We start from the raw sequence: 22,966 nt of genomic DNA, 5'->3' as shown, positions 1-22,966 counted from the left end.
ACACCCCCTAGAGAGGTTAAATAAGCATGCCCCCATTAAAAAAAAATTGAAACAGGAACAGATATAGCCCTTGGTACACTCCAGACCTGACTGCCCTTGACCAGCACAAAAACATCCTGTGGCGTACTGCATTAGCATCGAATATCCCCCGCGATATGCAACTTTTCAGGGAAGTTAGGAACCAATATACACAGGCAGTTAGGAWAGGAAAGACTAGCTTTTTCAAACAGAAATGTGCATCCTGTAGCACAAACTCCAAAAAGTTCTGGGACACTAAAGTCTATGGAGAATAAGAGCACCTCCTCCCAGCTGCCCACTGCACTGAGGCTAGGAAACACTGTCACCACCGATAAATCCACGATAATTGAGAATATCAATAAGCATTTTTCTACGGCTGGCCATGCTTTCCACCTGGCTACCCCTACCCCGGTCAACAGCCCTGCACCCCCCACAGCAACTTGCCGAAGCCTCCCCTATTTCTCCTTCACCCAAAACCAGACAGCTGATGTTCTGAAAAAAAAGTTCTGTTGCAACCCCTATTACTAGCCTGTTCAACCTCCCTTTTGTATCATCTGAGATCTCCAAAGATTGGAAAGCTGCCGCGGTCATCCCCCTCTTCAAAGGGGATACACTCTAGACCCAAACTGCTACAGACCTATATCTATCCTACCCTGCTTTTCTAAGGTCTTCGAAAGCCAAGTTAACAAACAGATCACCGACCATTTTGAATCCCACCGTAMCTTGTCCGCTATGCAATCTGGGTTCTGAGCTGGTCATGGGTGCACCTCAGCCACGCTCAAGGTCCTAAACGATATGATAACCGCCATCGATAAGAGACAATACTGTGCAGCTCTATTCATCGACCTGGCCAGGGCTTTCGACTGTCAATCACCACATTCTTATCGGCAGACTCAACAGCCTTTGGTTTCCTCTAATGACTGCCTCGCCTGGTTCACCAACTACTTCTCAGACAGAGTTCAGTGTGTAAAATCGGGAGGGCCTGTTGTCCCGGACCTCTGCAAGTCTCTATGGGGTGCCAGAGGGTTCAATCTCGGGCGCGACTCTCTTCTCTGTATACATCAAATGATGTCGCTCTTGCTGCTGGTGATTCTCTGATCCCCCTCTACGCAGACGACACCATTCTGTATACTCTGGTACTTCTTTGGACACTGTGTTAACTAACCTCCAGACGAGCTTCATTGCCATACAACTCTCCTTCCGTGGCCCTCCAACTGCTCTTAAATGCAAGTAAAACTAAATGCATGCTCTTCAACCGATCGCTGCCCACACCTGCCCGCCCATCCAGCATCACTACTCTGGACGGTTCTGACTTAAAATATGTAGACAACTATAAATACCTAGATGTCTGGTTAGACTGTAAACTCTCCTTCCAGACTCACATTAAGCATCTCCAATCCAAAATTAAATCTAGAATCTGCTTCCTATTTCGCAACAAATCATCCTTCACTCATGCTGCCAAACATACCCTCGTAAAACTGACTATCCTACCGATCCTTGACTTCGGCGATGTCATTTACAAAATCGCCTCCAACACTCTATTCAGCAAATTGGATGCAGTCTATCACAGTGCCATCAATTTTGTCACCAAATCCCCATATACTACCCACCACTGCGACGTGTATGCTCTCGTTGGCTGGCCCTCGCTTAATATTCGTCGCCAAACCCACTGGCTCCACTGGCTCCAGGTCATCTATAAGTCTTTGCTAGGTAAAGCCCCGCCTTATCTCAGCTCACTGGTCACCAAAGCAGCACCCACTCGTAGCACGCGCTCCAGCAGGTATATTTCACTGGTCACCCCCAAAGCCAATTCATACTTTGGCCGCCTTTCCTTCCAGTTCTCTGCAGCCAATGACTGGAACGAACTGCCAAAATCACTGAAGCTGGAGACATATCTCCCTCACTAACTTCAAGCACCAGCTGTCAGAGCAGCTCACAGATCACTGCACCCGTACATAGCCCATCCAACTACCTCATCCCCATACTGTTATTTATTTTGCTCCTTTGCACACCAGTATCTCTACTTGCACATTCATCTTCTGCACATCTACCACTCCAGTGTTTAATTGCTATATTGTAATTATTTTTTATTTTTTATTATTTTTTATTATATTATTTCACCACTATGGCCTATTTATTGCCTTACCCCCCTTATCCTACCTCATTTGCACACACTATATATAGACTTTTTCTATTGTATTATTGACTATATGTTTGTTTATTCCATGTGTAAATCTGTGTGGTTGTTTGTGTCGCACTGCTTTGCTTTATCTTGGCCAGGTCGCAGTTGTAAATGAGAACTTGATCTCAACTAGCCTACCTGGTTAAAAAAAAGGTGAAATAAAATAAATAAAAATGCATACATTTTTGTATGGGTGACCCCAGCAGAAATCGAACACAGTATCCTGACATTGCAAGTACTATGCTCTACCAACTTAGCCACACAGGACAGTGATCCCTGCATTAACTGTTCTCCTTGCATCACCCTCAGCTCCTACCTCATTTATCCTAATATGCTCATAACTTGAAGGTGCAATCTGGGATTTGGAAAAATGTAAAAGGCAATGTTCTCGCTATCGTGGTGACTGCAGTCACGGGAAATGCTGTACATGTCAGTTCAATTGGAAATTACCTTTAAAAATATAAATTGTCAGCTGTCCACAGCGCTGCGCTATGGATCGAGTACATGCCCTAACAATGTTTTTAGGCTATACAGTGTTTGTTTACAATTACATTGTTTACAAAAAATGGATTTAAGAAAGCTTATATTTAAGGTGACAGTTGAACTACGCTCATGAAGCATTTATCAATTATATTTTTTAAGAATCAATGGCTATGTATCAAATAATTTATTATAGGTCCAAAAATGTATGTACCAATCCCATATTGTCCCTTTAACATCATATCCTTAAAACCCTCCTAAGACCTGGCAGCATTTCTCACCACTGCTTCCTGGATTCTGAGCCAAAGCCCAGAAAAAAAGCACTTTAATTTCGGCAGCCCATAAACCTCATGTTAACGCCAACCTTATGGAGCTCCACAATGCCAATCCTCACAAAGCAGAGCTGGGACGATCGTTCATGGATCACGTAACAACGCTAAGCCTATCGGATGCGCTGATGTGGGCTAGGCAGATAAAAGTTGTTGTTTTTTAACGGAGAGGGATAGGTGATATAATCCGCGAGGACACAAATCCAACGGGGTAAGGAGGGGATGCAAAAATACTCCAGCATCGTGAGTGGGTGCAACTGAGCTCCTGTGTGAAGAAGGAGCCCTCCGGCTACACAGCTCACCAGGCATTAATCCTCTCTCTCTACACGAAAACACATATTGTACTGTACACCCACCATACATTCACTCTGAAAAAGCACAACTGGGCAGGCGGCTGCCTGTCATTTTGGGCCGGGAAACAAGAGTTTTTGGACCAGCTCCAACCTCTCCTTTCCTCTCTTCTCTTCTATCCTCCTCCTCTTATCAGCCCTTTTTACATCCTCTATTCTCGTTCCCCCCCATCTTTTCCTCTCTTCCCCTCTTATCAGCTTTCCTCTCTTCTCTTTCCTCCTCCCCTTTCTTCCTCTCTCCATCTCATAGAGCTCATTGAGTTTACATCACATCCTTCTGACTTCTCTATTCCATCTATCTCTTCAAAATGAGTAGGAGATGTGAAAGAAATAAGCCCAACATCTTGCCAGCTGTTTCTTCTTCTATTCTCCTTCCCCTAAAGCTCTGGAGACTCATATGCTGTGATCTTTTCCTTCTGATACAATGAGGCCTTCTTCTTCTTCTCCCCCCCTGGTATAGCAGAGGAGAAAGGGGAGGAAGTTTGACTTTTCTTCGCCGAATAGTTTTTTGTTCAGCAGAGTTGCGAGTTGAGTTACTGTGGGAACTGTGGCTGCCGCCGCCCACTCTTCTCTACTGTTACACGACTGCCAGGTACAGTAGGTAATCTCGCCCCTGCAATACAGTGTGTGCTGCAGCACTAACACACACACTCTGACATAGATAGGGTAAAAAGTTGTGTGTGAGTCAACCAAGCACACAGGTTAACTACTTACTTAATACTCTTCATATCTATTGAGACAGGTTGGATGTGTGGTCCTCTGTGGCTCAGTTGGTAGAGCCCGGCGCTTGCAATGCCAGGATTGTGGATTCGATAGCTTGGACCACACACCATACAAAAATGTATGCACGTACTGTATGACTGTAAATCGCTTTGGATAAAAGTAACTTACAGGGCCAACCCTTTGCTCTGGACATCAACTTTATCTGTCACTTTTGTGTGTGTGTGTGTGTGTGTGTGTGTGTGTGTGTGTGTGTGTGTGTGTGTGTGTGTGTGTGTGTGTGTGTGTGTGTGCACAACGTACACAAGTCACGGTGTACATGCACGTAACTTGTGTACCTCCAGGCTGATACTACATGTAAGTCAGGGAGGGGACAGATCACCTTCCTGCCAGACGGATGGAGGGGAATGCTCCTGGCCCAACAGTTAATAGATTGTTTGAGAAAACAGAGTGGAGAGCGATGACAATTATAGTTGGGGTGAAGCGGCCCGCCTAGCTGAGAAATACAGCGACAGAGTGCGGGCCATCCATCACTCCTCTCTACTCAACTCCACTCTTTTCAGTGTGTCTGCACAGATGTAGCTGGTCACACACACGGAGTTGTTTGTGTTTGTGAAGGTGACACAAACGTAACCCTGTTCGACAGGTGTGTGAAGGTAATGCAGATGGGTGTGCGTGGAGTGGTGAGGCTTGCACAGGTGATCTCTGTGGAATTCTAGATTGTGGTTTGTTAATATCCATGTACACTATCATGATGAAATGGCATTTGTTATCGTAACGGCTAGGCATTTCTTCGTACTCACGTGATCTCACCAGGACAAAGTGTATTGTACTTTAAGATTGTATGATAGGAGATGTGCATGTTGGGAATTGTAATGTGTGTCATATAAACTCACTGTAGTCGCTGTTCTCGTCCTTGGTCCCATTTATGGTGCCGTCCGGCTTCATCTGCAGGTAGAAGCCCTGCTCGCTGAACAGTCGCGTCACAATGCCCTTCAGCTGCGGCTCTGCAACACAACACAACGGGGATAAGGGTTAGCTAGCTGCTTGGGTCATGTTCATTAAGCACCAAACATTATAAAATGGACTGAAATAGGGAGGAACTACCTGAATGTGTCCAATAAGAATAGTCATTTTTGGTTTTCCATTGCAATGAACAAGGCCCAGGTCACTCAGACACCAAAACACTTGAATGCCATGCCCTCATACTCTTAATACCATTTTCAATGATTAGGGACAGACTAGCAAAAACTAGACTACAACTAAGGCCCAGAGCTCTTCCTGGTCTGGTCGCATGATCAGGAAAAACTCTTGGTCTTATAGTGTAAGCCTGAGTTAGTACCCATTATTGCAGTACCATGTGATAGGCTACATAATGAATGAAATGCCATGTGATACATGTGATGACACAGAAGCAAACAATGCCTCCCATCATGACAGAGAGGCAGACAGATTCTCTTGCGCCATTACCTCAGACCATCACTCAATGGTAAAGAGAATAAAAGGAGGTAAAGAGAATAAAAGGAAGAGGTTAATCACGACAGTACTTTAGGGCCATTCAGAGCATGCAGATACCAACATGACACTAATCAGTGGAAAACCATCTCCCAGTCTTATAGATAAAAAAAAGGTTCAGTTGGTGGATCAAAACCGAACCGAAAAACAAAACGGTCTAAGAAACCACCTCCAAATCATGAACAGGGCACACAATGTGGGACAGATAAACTTGGCACTACAGCCGCTTGACGCCCAAATCATGCAGGAAGAGACAGAAGAAGACTAAAATACAGCACTATTTAGAGCAAGTCGGTGTGCCAGTTAAACGCTGATGATGAGGCAGACCCAGTGGATGATAGAAACACTGAAAAGGTGGAGGGATACGGATAAAGGATCTCTCATCTATCGGTGATAGATATGATACTCTTAAACCGCTGACTAACTTGCTTGTAGCCGAACTGTGAGAATTGGCCCATTGGTGGATCAATAAAGCATTCTTCACCAACAATAGTTCACCTTAACATGGACTGATAGCTCTGGTCTAGGTCGTTAGTGTGCCTTCCTTCACTTCATGTACTGGAGGAACCCGCACAACAACAATTTATTAGATTTTTTTGTCTTTTCGCACATGATGAGCTTAGAATAATAACAAGTTCACATTTGCAGTTTCACATGTAAGAAAACTTCACAATTGTAAGTTCACACGTGTGGGTGAAATAGTGTTATACTCCTCACATGTGAAAAGGTGGTGCCAACATGTGGAATGTGAAATTGCATATTCTGTAAAAAGGTTACTTTGCCTAGCTGATCGTACAAAATAATAATTTCTTACTTGTAAGCTCATCCACTCCATTATTATTGTAGTCCTCCACAGAGTTGCATTGATATACATGTRTACTTAACACTACCACAAGGGAGAGGTATTCGGAGTGTTATTGCTGCAGACACCGCCTCTTTTTTTCGTACATTGGTCCGTGACTGTTGGATGAAGCCCAGTGAAAAGAACAGAGAAGCTAGCTCCCCGTGTCTCCTTATTTTTATCCTGTTTTTTTGTTTCTACCCATGGTTATGTTTTAAAAAATCTAGAGATAACATGTTTAACTAAACGGTGTTGAGTTCTGGTAATTTTCATGTATAATTTAATTGTTTTGACCAAGTGAGATTTTCACATTTACATGAGTGTAGCCAAGCTATGTAGCTAGCTAGCTAGTTATGTTTGTATGCAAGTCAATGAGAACAAGATGGCGTTTCTGAAATATATTTTATTTCCATTATAAATGTTTCGGCTCTTAAATAGTTCAATTTATTTTTTTATTTTTTATTTTTTTACAAATGAGACCTCATATTGAGTGTATTTAAATGTGTACATATGAACCACGGTAATTAGATGTATTTTAGAGGGTTACTTTCTATGAAATGTGTATCTAATCATTGCATGTTAATTGCTAACTGCTGGCTAGCTTAGTGAAAGGTGATCGCTATCCTTCCATTTCATCCTAGCTAGCATTTGTTATTGTTAGCTGTCCATTGGTTTTTGTTACATTTACTACACAGGCCTAAACTACATTTTTATGTATTTGAAAATGTGTGAATGTGTTTGCTTTTGGAATGAATGTAAACAGATACTTTTCTACAAAGAGATTTATTTTGAATTAGGTCTGTCTGAGTTAATCAGTTAACTTGAGTTAGCTTTTTGTAATTTTAGTGCACAATTTTKTTTTTATCACGATTAATCTCATTGTCTGAAAGCGTCCAAAATACAATGAAAACATCCAAAATGCATTATCTGTACAGCTAAAAACAACAATGCAATGTCAAAACAAGTTGACATCGAGGTTTCCATTTTTCTAATTAATACTTTGTATATAATCAACAAGTCAATATTATTGTAATGCTTTTTATATTTAAAAAAATCTTAGATTATAGTTTAATTTGATCAAATTCTTAATTTGCGATTAATCGTGACTAATCACAGCATACCCTGTGATTATCAACAACAACAAAAATTACTTTCAGTTTGCTTGAACGTTTGCTAAAATGCAGAACGATTTGTACTGAAAGACACCATTTCCCAAAACGTCCTTGTACTGTATGTTCTTGAACAGACTTTGAGATAATACGTTTGCTCCGCTCAGTGGGGGTGCGGGGTGTGGCTTGAAGCAATGGGTTAAAGTATTTAAAGGGAAGCAGTGCATTTTTATACCACATCCCAACCCCTCCCCGTTTTTCCATGGTCGTTCAGTACAGTTTCCGTTAAATTGAACGTTCTATTACGTTTTTATGTACTGAACGCAGCGCTGCTCTGAGGTCACTGACCTGGTTTCCTGCGGACTGGTCTTTTCTTGCCGCTGCAAAACCGAACTTTGCTGAAGACAGTAAATATATGCCTCTCGCACAAGGAGCGGGGATCTTTGCTGGGACCGGTGCGCCGTTTGGAAGTGGCGACCTTTTCGCTGTTTCCCTCTCTTGCTTGACGTTTCTGTCGTATCAGGGAGCTGGCGAGCGCCGCCGCCATCTCCCCGGTAGATTAACCTGAGCGTAGACCACTTGAATCGTATCCAAATCTTCTATGAGGGAGATGTTGTCAATATATTGCTGAGGGTGCTGGTTATGGCTGGTCCAATGCATGAGGTTGCATAAGTGCCCCATTATGACAAATATGTAGGTAAGGTGAATAAAATGACAACTTGCTGAATGCTGAAATCAAACATATTTGTGATCCAAATAATGTTAACGTCGATATTCATATAAAATATTGCACTGGCAGTCTTTACAAATAGGTAGGCTACTATATCTCTAAATACATTAATTCATAAATGTATATTGTGCAGATTTCTCCAAGGTATTGCTCTTTATCTCCAGTCCAGATTATTCCCAGGTATCCAGATAAAATGTCCCGTAAATAGTTTCATTATCCATCGTTTTCATTCCTCTTAAATTTCCAGTGCTCGACATTCCACAACTATCTGAGTTCAGTGGCAGCAGCTTACTGGATGTGCGCGGACACACTGCTCACTCACTAGCCCAGCAGCCCGCGGACGGCATTGTCTTTTGCTCAACTACCGCTCGACACGCGAGCCCCAGGCAAAAAAAAATAATCCAAATTCGAAACCCCCAATGTTCTCTGGAAGACAGAGAGTCACAACAAATTGGAGGACCGTCGAAAATCTGTCGCCTTCATAATCACAGGTACTGAGCATCCTAAACTGACATAATTCAAACCCATTGGGCACACACTGGTTGAATCAATGTTATTTCCACGTAAATTCTTTAAAATTAATATGAACCAATGTGAATTGACGTCTGTGCCCTGTTGGAATGATCTAAACACAAATCTCACGGTAGCCTGTAATGAAAAGTACTATCAGAGCAACCGGTGGAGCCTGCTCTTCGTCGCCCGGTTTGCAAGCAGCCTTTCTTTTTCTAACTATGCAATCTTACGTGGTTGTGGTTCGGACAAGCAATTCTCGGAGGCTGAGAGAAAGAGAGCGAGAGGGAGAATAACTATTTTTGCGAGTGTGTGTGAGGGAGGGAGGGAGAGAGAGCAGGGGGGCGGTTAAGCGAGTTAGCGAGAGGGGTCCGGCATTGTAAACGAAAGCGATGGTGGGCTGCTTGGCAGGAGGTGCGCTAGCAGCTTACATGTGTTCGGTAACATAATTGTTACCAAAGTCGATGAGAAAGGCAGGTCTCCATCACGCAAAGCGATCCATACTTCCTGGGCGCGCAAACCGATCTCGTGCATCATTCATTTTTCCTGCGCGCAATATAGCCTGGGGATGAGGTAAAGCAAACCTAGCCCCAGTGGTGTAAATTAAGTAAAAAATACTTTAAGGTACTACTTATGTCGTTTTTTGGTATATGTACTTTACTATTAATTTTTTGACAACTTTTACTTCACTACATCCCTAAAGAAAAGAATGTACTTCTTATTCCATACATTTCCCTGACTCCCAAAGGTACTTGTTACATTTTGAATGCTTAGCAGCACAGGAAAATGGTCCAATTCACACACTTATTAAGAAAACGGCCCTTGTCATCCCTACTGCCTCTGATCTGGCGGACTCACTAAACACATGCTTTATTTGTAAATGATGTCAGAGTGTTAGTGTGCCCCTGGCTATCCATAAATAAATAAATAAAACAAGAATTGTGCCGTCTGGTTGGCTTAATGTAAGGAATAAGAAATTATTCATACTTTTACTTGTAGGGCTACATTTTATACTTAAGTATATTTTAGCGATTACATTTACTTTTGATACTAAATAAATGTAAAACCAAATACTTTTACTCAAGTAGTATTTTACTGGGTGACTCACTTTTACTTGAGTCTTTCTCTATTAAGGTATCCTTACTTTTTACACCACTGTCTAGCACCTAGGCTAGGAGCCTGTATCTGTACCTGTAGCCTACCTACCACACACACGAACCAGCTGGATACCGGCTGTCCTGAGGCACTGCTTCTTTCTACCTTATACTGTAAACCTAATTGATAAAGAGAGTGTATAGCATATATCCAAGTGGAATTCAGAGGCAAAATATTTGTCTGTCAGCTAGGGTTGCACATTTTGGGGAATATTCAGAGGTGTAAACTTTTCATGGGAATTAACGGGAATATATGCAATTTAATAGTAATACCATTGAAATGTAGATATTTTTGGCATTGGATATATTTACCATATCATATGGAGACAGAAACATAAACCCTTTACCTTATAAGTAGACAATTGCAAATGATAATCCTTCCAATAGAAATAAAGCAATTTAGTTTGAATTGAACTTTAATTAAATGAGTTGACTCTTCACATGGGATGATTTCACTGAACAACAAAAGGGAAAATTGAATGATCCCAAGTGATCCATCGTATCTCCCAAAAATGTTTTCAACATACATCTGTAAAATTATAGTCTAGAACCTAAAGCTTTGTTTGTCTCCCTCTCAAGCTTCCATGTCATCTCCCTGGACCTCCTCAATGTCCACCTCTTGAACATCAGACTGAGGCCTCATCTTAACTGTCACTTTCCAACCTTGTTGAGGACAGCTCGTTGTCAGGCTCAAAAAGCATAACATTTGCCTGGATGGCCACCAATTTTTCAACCCTTGTATTTGTCAGCCTGTTGTGTGTGTGTGTTCCCAAACAAGGACCAGTTGCGTTCTGAGGTGGCTGATGTTGGTGGGATTTGGAGGATGATGGAGGCAACGGGGAAAGAGCCGCAGATCCACAAAGTCTCTTCCACCAGGTGGCTGATGAGATATGCTGGCACGACTGCCATATTGCTTCTCCATCCCAAAGCCCTTGCTTGGAAGTGTACTTCGCCAGACTGCCAAGAACCTTGCCCTCATCCAGGCCAAGGTGGTGAGACACGGTAGTGATGACACCAAAGGCCTTGTTGATCTCTGCACCAGACAGGATGCTCTTGCCAGCATACTTGGGGTCCAACATGTACGCTGTGGCGTGTATGGACTTCAGGCAGAAGTCTTCGCGCTTTTTGATGTATTTCAGAACTGCAGTTTCCTCTGCTTGGAGCAACAGTGAAGTGGGCAGGGCAGTACGTATTTCTTCTTACATCTGCAAGCAGAGTCTGAACATCAGACAGGATGGCATTGTCTCCCTCAATCTGTGCAATGGCTACTGCTATAGGTTTCAGGAGTTTCAGGCTGCTTACCACTCTCCCAAAATACATCATCCAGGAGGATCCTCTTGGCAGACCATATCGGCAGACTGTGATATGGCCATTTCTTGGAGAGACTCCTTCCCCCCCAGGAGACTGTCAAACATGACAACACCAACCCAATGGGTGTTGCTGGGCAGCTTCAATGTGGTGCTCTTATTCTTCTCACTTTGCTTGGTGAAGTAGATTGCTGATATAACTTGACGACCCTTCACATACCTAACCATTTCCTTGGCACTCTTGTAGAGTGTGTCTATTGTTTTCAGTGCCATGATGTCCTTGAGCAGCAGATTCAATGCATGAGCAGCACAGCCAATGGGTGTGATGTGAGGGTAGAACTCCTCCACTTTAGACCAAGCAGCCTTCATGTTCGCAGCATGGTCTGTCACCAGTGCAAATACTTCTGTGGTCCAAGGTCATTGATGACTGCCTTCAGCTCATATGCAATGTAGAGACCGGTGTGTCTGTTGTCCCTTGTGTCTGTGCTTTTGTAGAATACTGGTTGAGGGGTATGTCATTATCACACACTATTTTGTTCAGTTCTTTGCACCCCATCACTGAGGTATTGTTTGTTTTGTGCCACACGTCTTTCAGAACTCTGTTTTTCCCGTGATTTACTGCTCCCGTGTATGATAGTTTTTGCCTGCCTCACTAACGACGCCTTTTGCCTATTCCCTGCCTGTACATTAGCTTATCGGATTTCCTGTTATCTACCTATTGCCTGATCTCCCGGACTACGATACTAGCCTTTTCCCTGCCTGTACTGTTGCCTTTTTGGACCCCCTGTGTATGACCTTCTGCCTGCCCCTGGACCCAGCTACCTGCAGCCTCCTGTGCTCCTTTGCAATAAACACCTGCTGCGCCCTGCACTTGAAACCAGCTCTCTTGTCTCCCCTCGTGTTCATTACAGTAGTAGTGTGGGCTCAATAGCATCTCATTAGTGTGCAAGATCTTGAGAATCAGCTGTACATGTGATGGAAGAATGTACTGTGCATGCAGAGGGTTGCAATTCCATTGAATTGGGGATAGTTTAACCAAAATATGCTACAAGACCTAGAATTGCCTTGTGTATTCCACAAAAAAAGGTTCACTGTTTTATAAGCTAACTTTTTTGATGAATTTAAGTAAAATTCCCCGAATTCTCAGGCTTAACTTCCCCTTGAAAATTTAGCGGAACGTTTCCAACCCTTTGCAACCCTACTGTCAGCTACCAATACTCTATAAACTTGGAATCCAATGGTGTATTGTATCAGATTCTACAACAGGTGGGTCTAATCCTGAATGCTGATTGGTTATAACTGCATTCCAGCCGTTGTCTAGTCCACAAGTAAGCACCGGCTAAATCTATTACGTTAAAATGCCTATTTACTATGTTCCATCTGACTGCCAATCCACTGTCTCATCAGCCCAGCCAGACATTTTATAAACTTGATCTCTAACTATAAAAATAATTCTCACATTATCTCACATTTCTTTTAAATTTACATTTCGTTTTCAACAGCGGAGATATGTATAAACCTTGCTGTCTATCTCCGACATTTGCAACATTGTTTCAATAATCKAATTTGATCTCCAGCTGTCACATATTAATGAACGTGTCGGGACAACAGACAGGGGGGCAGCGTTTCTCATCCAGTCTAAATCATAGATCAGCTGGCATCATTTTTATGGATATGTATACAAAGAAAAGTCAATTGAAAAAAGATCAAACGAAACTAATTGCAGCTAGTTTGCAGTCTTTCCAGCTTCCGTTTGAAGTGATTATGTTAGCTGTGTTATTGGCTAGCTCCTCTGAACAACAGTGTCCTGACGAGTGAGCACATTTTCTATGCCAAGCGAAATCGCTCCTCATTAGCTCATTGTTATGGATGTATCCAAATAAATGTCACTAGAAAACAGCTTATGCAAATGCAGCTACTTTGCTGTTATTCTGGCTGCACTTTTTGGCTTGACTGTAAGTTAGCCGTAGTTGGTTAGCTAGCTGAGGCGCGGGAACCCGACGAGGCCGCTTGAGGCGTGCGAAGGCATGAGGCATGGGGAGCCTGACGAGCTAGCTGAGGCATCCCCAGTTGCTTCGGCAGCGACACTTGGACCCGACATCACCAGTAAAAAAAATGTAATAAATCCCTGTTGCTTCCCTTTGGTGAGGCGTTATTCTGTAACGTGTATGCTAGGAGTCGGGAAGCAAATACAGGGAGTGAATTTAATAAATAACGGAACATGAAACAAAACAATAAACACAAGTAGAGTACAGATAAAACACAGGAACAAAGAACCAAAGGGAGTGGCAGATATAGGGGAGGTAATCAGAAAAGTGATGGAGTCCAAGTGAGTCTCATGATGCGCAGGTGCGCGTAATGGTGGCAGGTGTGCGTAATGATGAGTAAACTGGCAACAACGAGCGCCAGAGAGGAGGAGCGGGAGTAGACGTGACAGCTGCCTGTCTAAATGCAGCATAAATAGCCTATTTCTAACTGAAAGGTAAAGACACAGCTACGAACTATTTACTAGCAATAGTGTAGTATCAGAAGATTTTAGTTCTGGGTTACTAAGATTATATATACTTTATTAACCTTTAATTGTGAATGAACTGCAACTAAAATAGTCACTGATTCCCTGTATTTCTTGAACTGCATTGTTGGTTAAGGGCTTGTAAGTAAGCATTTCACGGTAAGGTCTATCTATACCTGTTGTATTATTTTTTTTCAATTATACTTTTTTTTTTACTAGGCAAGTCAGTTATTAAGAACAAATTCTTATTTTCAATGACGGCCTAGTGGGTTGATCAGGGTTCGGGGTCAATTTCAATTAAAGTCAATCAATTAAGGAAGTAAACTGGAATTCCAATCCAATAATTGACTGCCTTCAAATTTAATTGACCCCAACCCTGGTATGGATTACTGTGATGTGATCACGCTGAAGTTGACAACGTAATGGGAAACGAGGGATGTGATTACAACTATTACCCCATGTTAATATCAGAAGCTCATGGCTGATGCTGATAATGAAATAAATCAAATCAACCATAATTGCAGAGCTATGAGGCTATTGTCATGACGTTTCCCTCTTTGGATACACCCATTCATTGGCCAATAAGGAGGTTCATCCGCCTGTTTCAAGCCACTAGTGAATCCTAACACAATATATACAGTAACTATTCCCTCCTTTGATGGACTAATACATGAGTTTTAAGGGATAATGTGACATTTTGTAAATTAGCCAACTTTTCCTACTCGTGAACTCATGGATACCATGTTTATGTCTCTGCCTGCACTTTGAAGGAAGTTGAAGGTAGTATCTGGAGCCATTGCTAACTAGTGTTAGCGCAACGACTGGAAGTCTACAGGAACAGCTAACATTCTATGTTTCTGCATGCTAGCTGTTCCTGTAGACTTTGTCACTGTGCTAACGCTAGTTAGCAATGGCTCCTTTAAACTGCCTTTTAGCATACATAAATTAGAACTTCATATCCACTGCTGATTCAGCAGTTCGGAGAACACTGTGTGTGTGTGTGTGTGTGTTGCATGGAATCCCTTCACAATCACCACTTTCCCTATCAACTGGGAAAAGACAACATGGGGCTGCAGCTGGGTGTCAATGGGCAGGCGGGTCAATCCACTTGCTGCCTGCCGTGGGTGTGACCTGTTTCCTGTCCTCTAGGAGAGTTGGCATTAGGAAGTGTTCCAACTGTTCCAATCATACCCGCTTGTGTGCTCCAGGTGTGAAGTTTGAACGGAGCTGATCCTGTATGGCAAAGGACAGAGTTTGGATGTGTAACCCTACAATGAGTTGGGTTTATATCAGTGGTATTAGTGATGTTTTTAATTGCCCCTCAGGGAGTTTCTCATTTCCATTCTGTGATCAATAAAATTGTATTGAAGTTAAAGTTTCTATTCATTAATTATAAAATGAAAAAAAACTGAATGAATTATTTATAAATGAATGATATGTTTATTCATTTGAGTCGTAAACAATAAGCAAGTAAACAATAAGCAACTAAATTACATAATGTCTGACACAGGTAGGAATTATGTCCTTTTCTCAAGGGTTTTTACATGAAATGTTCTACTGTAAATTATCCACTGTCTCCTCTATTCCTGACCCTGATTTGGCTCGGCATCCTCCGTATTTATGCCTCTGCCAGATTAACTCTGAATTGTTTAAAAGGGGTGAGATTTAGATTTAACCCTTGGTTTTCTTCAGAGCTATCTGAGCTCATCAAGATGAGAAACCAGGCCTGGGCCAAAGCAAGGAAAACTGACTGTAATGGATTGGCAATCTTTCAGACAATTGAGAAACATATGTACTATCTCAATTAAGCTAGCTAAATCAAGCTACTTTTTAAGCGCCATCTCTGACTCTTCCAAATTTTGGAAAACAGTTAATGCACTGAAGCATATAAATTCCTCTTCTTCCATGCCAAAGCAAGTTCTGACTCTGGCATCATTACTGAGAAGAATGGGATAAGTATACTTCTAACCAGCATTTTATCTTGGCAGTTTTTTCTTATTTGAGAGAACCAGTGATGTATTTGACCCTGGTCAGTCAATTGACTGCTATTCCCTCTCCCAGCCTCTAGCTGACACGGCGGTTAAGCCATCTTCTAGGGATCTTTGTTTTAATTTCAACATGTCATCAAGCATATATGCCACTGGGGCTTATATGCTTGATCCATTTTTGATTCAGCTCTCTGCCCCCCTAATGATTGTGGAATCATTAACCTAAATTTTTAACCTGACGATTAGGTTTGGAAGGCGGCTCAGGTACTCCCCATTCACAAAGGTGGTGACCCTTGTGACCTAAATAACTTTCACCCTATTTCAAAAACTTTGTTGCCTGGCTAAAATATTAGAATCTCATCTAAGATCTTTCTTTATATATGAAATATATAAAAACATGTATACCGAACAAAAATAAACGCAACATGCAATTTTTTTTACTGAGTTACAGTTCATATAAGGAAATCAGTCAATTGAAATAAATTCATTAGACCCTAATCTATGGATTTCACATGATTGGGCAGGTGTTCAGCCATAGGTAGGCCTGAGAGGATATAGGCCCACCCACTTGGGAGCCAGGCCCACCCACTGGGAGCCAGACCCAGCCAAACAGAATGTTTTTCCCCACAAAAGGGCTTTATTACAGACAGAAATACTCCTCCGTTTCCTCAGCTGTCCGGGTGGCTGGTCTCAGACAATCCTGCAGGTGAAAAAGCCAGATGTGGAGTTCCTGGGCTGGCGTGGTTACACGTGGTCTGCGAATGTGAGGCCATTTGGATGTTCTGCCAAATTCTCTAAAACAACGTTGGTAAAGAAATTAACATTCAATTATCTGGCAACAGCCCTGGTGAACATTTCTGCAGTCAGCATGCCAATTGCACGCTCCCTCAAAACTTGACATCTGTGGCATTGTGTTGTGTGACAAAACTGCACATTTTAGAGTGTCTTTTCTATTGTCCCCAGCAACTGTGTAATGATTGTGACGTTTAATCAGCTTCTTGATAAGCCACACCTGTCATGTGGATGGATTATCTTGGAAAAGGAGAAATGCTCACCAACAGGGACGTAAACAAATTTGTGCACAAGATTTGAGAGAAATAAGTGTTTTGTGCGTATGGAACATTTCTGTGATCTTTCTCATGAAGCATTAACATATTTTTTTTTCAGTGTAAATGATTTAAGCATATGTACTTTGGATGGTGCCCTGCTTCCAAATATCTGGGCAACTGGATAGAAAAAGCTGTCTTTAAAAAATATTGATTAGTTTGTTTAGAAGCTGAGAATAAAAATGGGCTTCAATAAAAAAAATAGGCCTTGCCTCTCGCTAAATAGTAGAAAGCAGATTATTCAGTCGGCGTTCCTACCGGTCCTAGACTATGGCAAAATAGTCTACAGTACACTCAGTAAAGTATTCAGACCCCTTCCCTTTTCCACATTTTGTTACGTTACAGCCTTATTCTAAAATGGATTAAATAAAAAAATGTTCCTCATGAATCTACACACAATACCCCATAATGACGAAGCGAAAACAGATTTAGAACATTTTGCAAATGTATTACAAATTAAAAAAAACATACCTTATTTACATAAGTATTCAAACTCTTTGCTATGAGACTCAAAATTGAGTTCAGGTGCATCCTGTTTCCATTGATCATCCTTGAGATGTTTCTACAACTTGATTGGAGTCCACCTGTGGTAAGTTCAATTGATTGGACATGATTTGGAAAGGCACACACCTGTCTATATAAGGTCCCACAGTTCACAGTGCCTGTCAGAGCAAAACCCAAGCCATGAGGTCGAAGGAATTGACCGTAGAGCTCCGAGACAGGATTGTGTCGAGGCACAGATCTGGGGAAGGATACCAAACAATCTTTGCAGCATTGAAGGTCCAAGAACACAGTAACCTCCATCATTCTGAAATTGAAGAAGTTTGGAACCACCAAGACTCTTCCTAGAGCTGGCTGTCTGGCCAAACTGAGCAATCAGAGAAGGGCCTTGGTCAGAGAGGTGACCAAGAACCCGATGGTCACTCTGACAGAGTTCCTCTGTGGGAGAACCTTCCAGAAGGACAACCTTCTCTGCAGCACACCACCAATCAGGTCTTTATGGTAGAGTGACCAGACGGAAGCCACTCTTCAGTAAAAGGCACATGACAGCCCACTTGGAGTTTGCCAAAGGGCACCTAAAGGACTCTCAGACCATGAGAAACAAGATTCTCTGGTCTGATGAAACCAAGATTGAACTCTTTGGCTTGAATGTCAAGTGTCACATCTGGAGGAAACCTGGCACCATCCCTACGGTGAAGCATGGTGGTGGCAGCATTATGCTGTTGGAATGTTTTTCAGCAGCAGGAACTGGGAGACTAGTCAGGATCGAGGGGAAAAATGAACTGAGAAAAGTACAGAGATCCTTGATGAAAACCTGCTCCAGAGCACTCAGGACCTCAGAATGGGGCAAAGGTTCACCTTCCAACAGGACAACAACCCTAAGCACACAGCAAAGACAACACAGGAGTGGCTTTGTTTACATCCCCATAGTCTCTGAATGTCCTTGAGTGGCCCAGCCAGAGCCAGGACTTGAATCCGATCGAACATCTCTGGAGAGACCTGAAAATAGCTGTGCAGCGACGCTCCCCAGCCAACCTGACAGAGCATGAGAGCATCTGCAGAGAAGAGTGGGAGAAACTCCACGAAAACAGGTGTGCCAAGCTTGTAGCGTCATACCCAAGACTCGAGGCTGTAATCGCTGCCAAAAGGTGCTTCAACAAAGTACTGAGTAAATGGTCTGAGTAATTATGTAAATGTGATTTAAGTTTATTTTTAATAAATGTTAAAACATTTCTAAAAAACAGTTTTTGCTTTGTCATTATGGGTTATTGTGTAGATTGAGGCGGGGGAAAAACTATTTCATCCATTTTAGAATAAGGCTATAACGTAACAAAATGTGGAAAAAGTCAAGCGGTCTGAATACTTTCTGAATGCACTGTATATGAAAGCAGCTGCCACTTGATTAAATCAGTTAGATGCAGTTCATCATAGCGCACTGCGCATTATTACAGGCGTCAGGTTGCATGCATCCAACTCGTTTGTGCCAGTGTGAGTAAATAGGACAATTTTCCTACAACTTCCTGTGTGCATCTGGCTGAGTCAACCTACAGCACACAGTAGAGGCAGGGGGAGATTATGATGATGATGATGGCCTTATCTACCGTGGGATGAGGAGCGAGGCAATCAGTGCATTGTGTTTTTAAAGTGTTACTAAGTACACGATCAGTATTAAACATTCAAGTCGACGTGAATGTAAGCCAGTGTCATGTTTTTCCTGTTCTTAGAGAACACTCTGGCCCAGAGTCAACACCTCCCAGTCCCCTTAAATCTATTATAGTGGAGTTCTCTTTGCTTGAAAAACATCTGCACAGCAAATAATATTTGAAATGATCTCAAATACTTTATCTGGGCTTGATTGAGCATTCCTGACACAATAGAACCAAGAAGTGCACATTCTGTCCATCTGGCACTCCAGGCAGGCTAAAGCAAACGCTAAAAGTATTTGAAATAGTATTTTAACCCAGGTCTGTTGAACAGGTGTGCATATTAAGTAGGGATGCAACAGTACACAGTATGTTATCGAACCATTCGGTACGCCCCCAATGGTTCAATACACACACGTGAACCGCGGAATTCCGGTATGCCTGTCATTTTCCTATAATTTCCAAAACGTGCTTATTACGATGCAGACTACGCGCGCGTTGTACATTCAGATCCACAGAACCAGACATGTAGCTTGTGGCCGTTAGGGGCTCCTGAGGGTTGACAAACTTTACTCCACACCAATGTCTCAAAATGTAGTGACCCCCTCCCCCTTAAACAACTAATGGACGATTTGCAATGACGTCTCAGTAGAAAACCTCCCTAAAAAGGGGCCCCATGAAGAGAGGGGAAACTAAAAACAAATATTCTCAGCCCCAACTGACAATGGCGAGTGCTAGCGAGACCGAGAGAAGGACATTTGAATTGGCACCGATGTCTTTCAATTCCGCTGTGGGGGAACATTTTGGATTCAGCCTTAAAAAACAATGACATGGGTAAGAAGAACATAAACAAAGTACAGTCTGCAAGSATTGCTTTGCCACTGTCGGCTACTCGAGTGGAAACACTTCTAACATGATGTGTCATTTACGTCGCCATCACCCAGCCGTATCCATTGCAGGTGGAGCTGGCGCAAGGAGAGTCCACTCGTTAGCGAAAACACAACAATCTCTCGCTGCTGCCTTCCAACAACAATTTGTGACAAATTCAGTAAAACAAAGAAATAACGAAAGCAGTGTCAGTATTCATAGTCAAAGATTTGCAGCCCTATTTGGTGGTTACTGACTGAGGATTTCGTCACCTGATAATTTTTTTTACCCGTGTTACAATATCCCCTCCCGCACATATTTCAGCAGCAAAGTCATTCCCAAACTCTATGAAACATCACAGATAGAAATTGAAAACAAATTGACACAGACACCCTATCTAGCCCTCTAAACTGATAGTTGGACTTCCAAAGCTACCTCACTGTAACGGTTCACTATGTACTGGATTGGGAGATGAAGAGCTACAGGTTGTCAAGGCCAAGGAGCACTTTTAATTTTAATGTTTTTCTCCCCTTGATTTCATACAGTAGAGACAAAAACCAGGCCATGCTGCCATTTTTCYGAATGGAAAGTTAAAGCGATTAAAAAATAAGAGTATATTGTTTAAACATCACCCTTTAAACAATGAACAATTTTTATATATATAAAGATACCGAAACTGTACTGTTACCGTGGCCCACAAACCGTGATACATACCGAACCGTGGGCCCACCATACCATTGCATCCCTAATATTAGGTGTATGTGGATAAATAGCCTTAGCAAATAGTTGTGTAGACACTCACACACAAATGCACATAACAAGGCTACTATACTATGAATCCTTGCAGAATAGAAACAAAATACTGTGTATGTTGATGGGTGAGTTATTCATGAGACATTGCCATCTAGTGTGTGTTCATGAGAACTGTACTCCACCACAATGATCAGCAGCACTGTTTGATCATATCTGAAGGATGAATTACTTTGTCACCTTAAACCCACAGTATTTTATCCTGTAGCTTACAAATATACATCTCTGAAAGATAGCCTTGCTCTTTCAGCCGGGCACCCAAGCATATGCCACATGTTTCTGAGCTCCATTACACAACTAATGACTAATTTAGAGATTTGGCTTCTGTTTTTCAAGAGCGCACTGCACTCTCCCATCAGTATCCTAAATGTAAGTAAATCACTATATACTCTTACTGCTTTCTTTATGCTTAAATAATGACCATCTCTAATTTTACAATTCAGTCAAGAACAAAATGTTATTGTATCGGAAATTCCCAACCACCCCCGAAAACCACACATACAAGAGACTGGAAGCAGCACAGGGTCAGCTGCTGAGCAGCACCCCTAGATCCGGTTAGGTGCCTTGCTCAAGGGCACAATGGCAGTAGTTGGTACATGAGATTCGCACCAGATTGCTCTCTGTCCGCCCTGGGATGTGAACCAGCAACCCTTTGGTTACTGGCCCCCTCTCTAACCGAGAGACTGCCACCACTGTTTTATGATTGAGAAATGTTACATAATGCATACCGCGTCACGCTCTTCTACCATGTCTGGGCTAGTCTCTCATTTCAAGCCGTGTCTATAAGTCAGATAATGAGCTATATCTAGGCTCATCATCACGTCATGTGTTGAGGGTGAAGTTGCCCTTAACCACAAATCTAGGACCGGGTGATGGGCAACTTCTACCTACTTAATCTAGCCAGGTGGTGGTGCTCAATGTCAACCATTATGATGTCATGACAAGGGATTTCAGTAGATTCAGAGGCTTGATTGCAACCAACAGGCAGAACTTAACGTGATCCTGCAGGTTACCGCTGGATTTCTTAAAAYGCTACTAATGGGAGATTACATGCACCTGTGGGCTAAACTAAGCTTGATGGCATAAAACAGCAGGTGTATTCATTACAGAAACTGTTTAAGATCCAAAAGGAAGCAAACAGAAGAAAACTGAACCTACTTGAATTTGTCCAATAGAAACAATTGTTTTCAGTTGAGTAACCGGTTTGTTGCAAAACATTTTGCAACAGAATTAAAGGAATGATTACACCCCAGTTGATTGTTGTTACCGCATCAGGTGATTATGACACCTGGTCTAGGATCTATACTCCCGCCACAATGAAATATCGACCTATAGAAACATTAGAAACCAAGGATACTGAATGTAAAAAAAATATATGTTTTTGAGTATAATACCGCATTCATGTGCTAGTTGGAACTAGGAAACTCAAATGTCTGACTTGATAACTGGTTGTAGTTATAAATGTGCTGCGTTCAACCAGTTTGCAAGTCGGAAATTTCAGTTTCCTAGTTCCAACTAGAACATGAACGCGGCATAAGTGTATAGAAGTAGTAAGCCTATATTTCCTTCAAATTCTTCACCTTAAAATGGCAAAATATACAATATATGTCATTCAAGATAACTTTAGACTACATTTTCATTTGATAAAACAATATAGATTATATAACTCAATCACGATTTACTTGATTTAATTACACATTTCAAATATTTGCATTTTTTGTATTTATTAGGGATCCCCATTAGCAGCTACTCTTCCTGGGGACCAAACACATTAAGGCACTTACATTACATATAAAACAAAAGATAACAGTACATCACTACATATCTACAATACAAAATGTATACAAAATATAATACCACCATACAAAAATATTACAATGTACATGTGTGTAGAGTGCGTGTGCTAGCGCAGGTGTGCGTGCGTATGTTCCATAAGCTGTGTTTTTTAAAATGTGATTCTACTACTTGCATCAGTTACCTGATGTGGAATAGAGTTCCATGTAGAATAGAGTAGAGCTCTATAGAATAGAGCTCTATAGAATAGAGCTCTATGTAGTACTGTGCGCCTCCCATAGTCTGTCCGGGACTTGGGGATTGTGAAGAGACCTCTGGTGGCATGTCTTGTGGGGTATGCATGGGTGTTCGAGCTGTGTGCTAGTAGTTTRAACAGACAGCTCGGTACATTCAGCTTGTCAACACTAATGATGAAGTCAAGCTCTCTTCCACTTTGAGCCATGCGAGATTGACATGCATATCATTGTTAGCTCCCTGTGTACTTTTAAAGGCCAGCCGTG

General features: G+C 42.0%; 1 protein-coding gene across 5 annotated transcripts in view; it reads right to left on the bottom strand.

Moving 5' to 3' along the window:
- The window catches only part of LOC111960641 (fibroblast growth factor 12), a 103,425-nt gene that overhangs the window by 30,813 nt on the left and 49,646 nt on the right, over positions 1-22,966 (bottom strand). For 4 of the 5 annotated variants that reach the window (XM_023982745.2, XM_023982744.2, XM_023982742.2 and 1 more), the window contains one exon: positions 4,976-5,086. In XM_023982745.2, the coding sequence (XP_023838513.1) occupies positions 4,976-5,086 (111 nt within the window). Of the gene's footprint in view, positions 1-4,975; positions 5,087-7,892; positions 9,071-22,966 lie in introns of those variants that run through there. The other variant, XM_023982741.2, reaches the window with a different exon arrangement.

This window comes from Salvelinus sp. IW2-2015, linkage group LG4p, assembly GCF_002910315.2.
Source record: "Salvelinus sp. IW2-2015 linkage group LG4p, ASM291031v2, whole genome shotgun sequence".
NCBI classification, from domain to species: domain Eukaryota; kingdom Metazoa; phylum Chordata; class Actinopteri; order Salmoniformes; family Salmonidae; genus Salvelinus; species Salvelinus sp. IW2-2015.
This window is presented reverse-complemented; position numbering and strand designations above follow the sequence as displayed.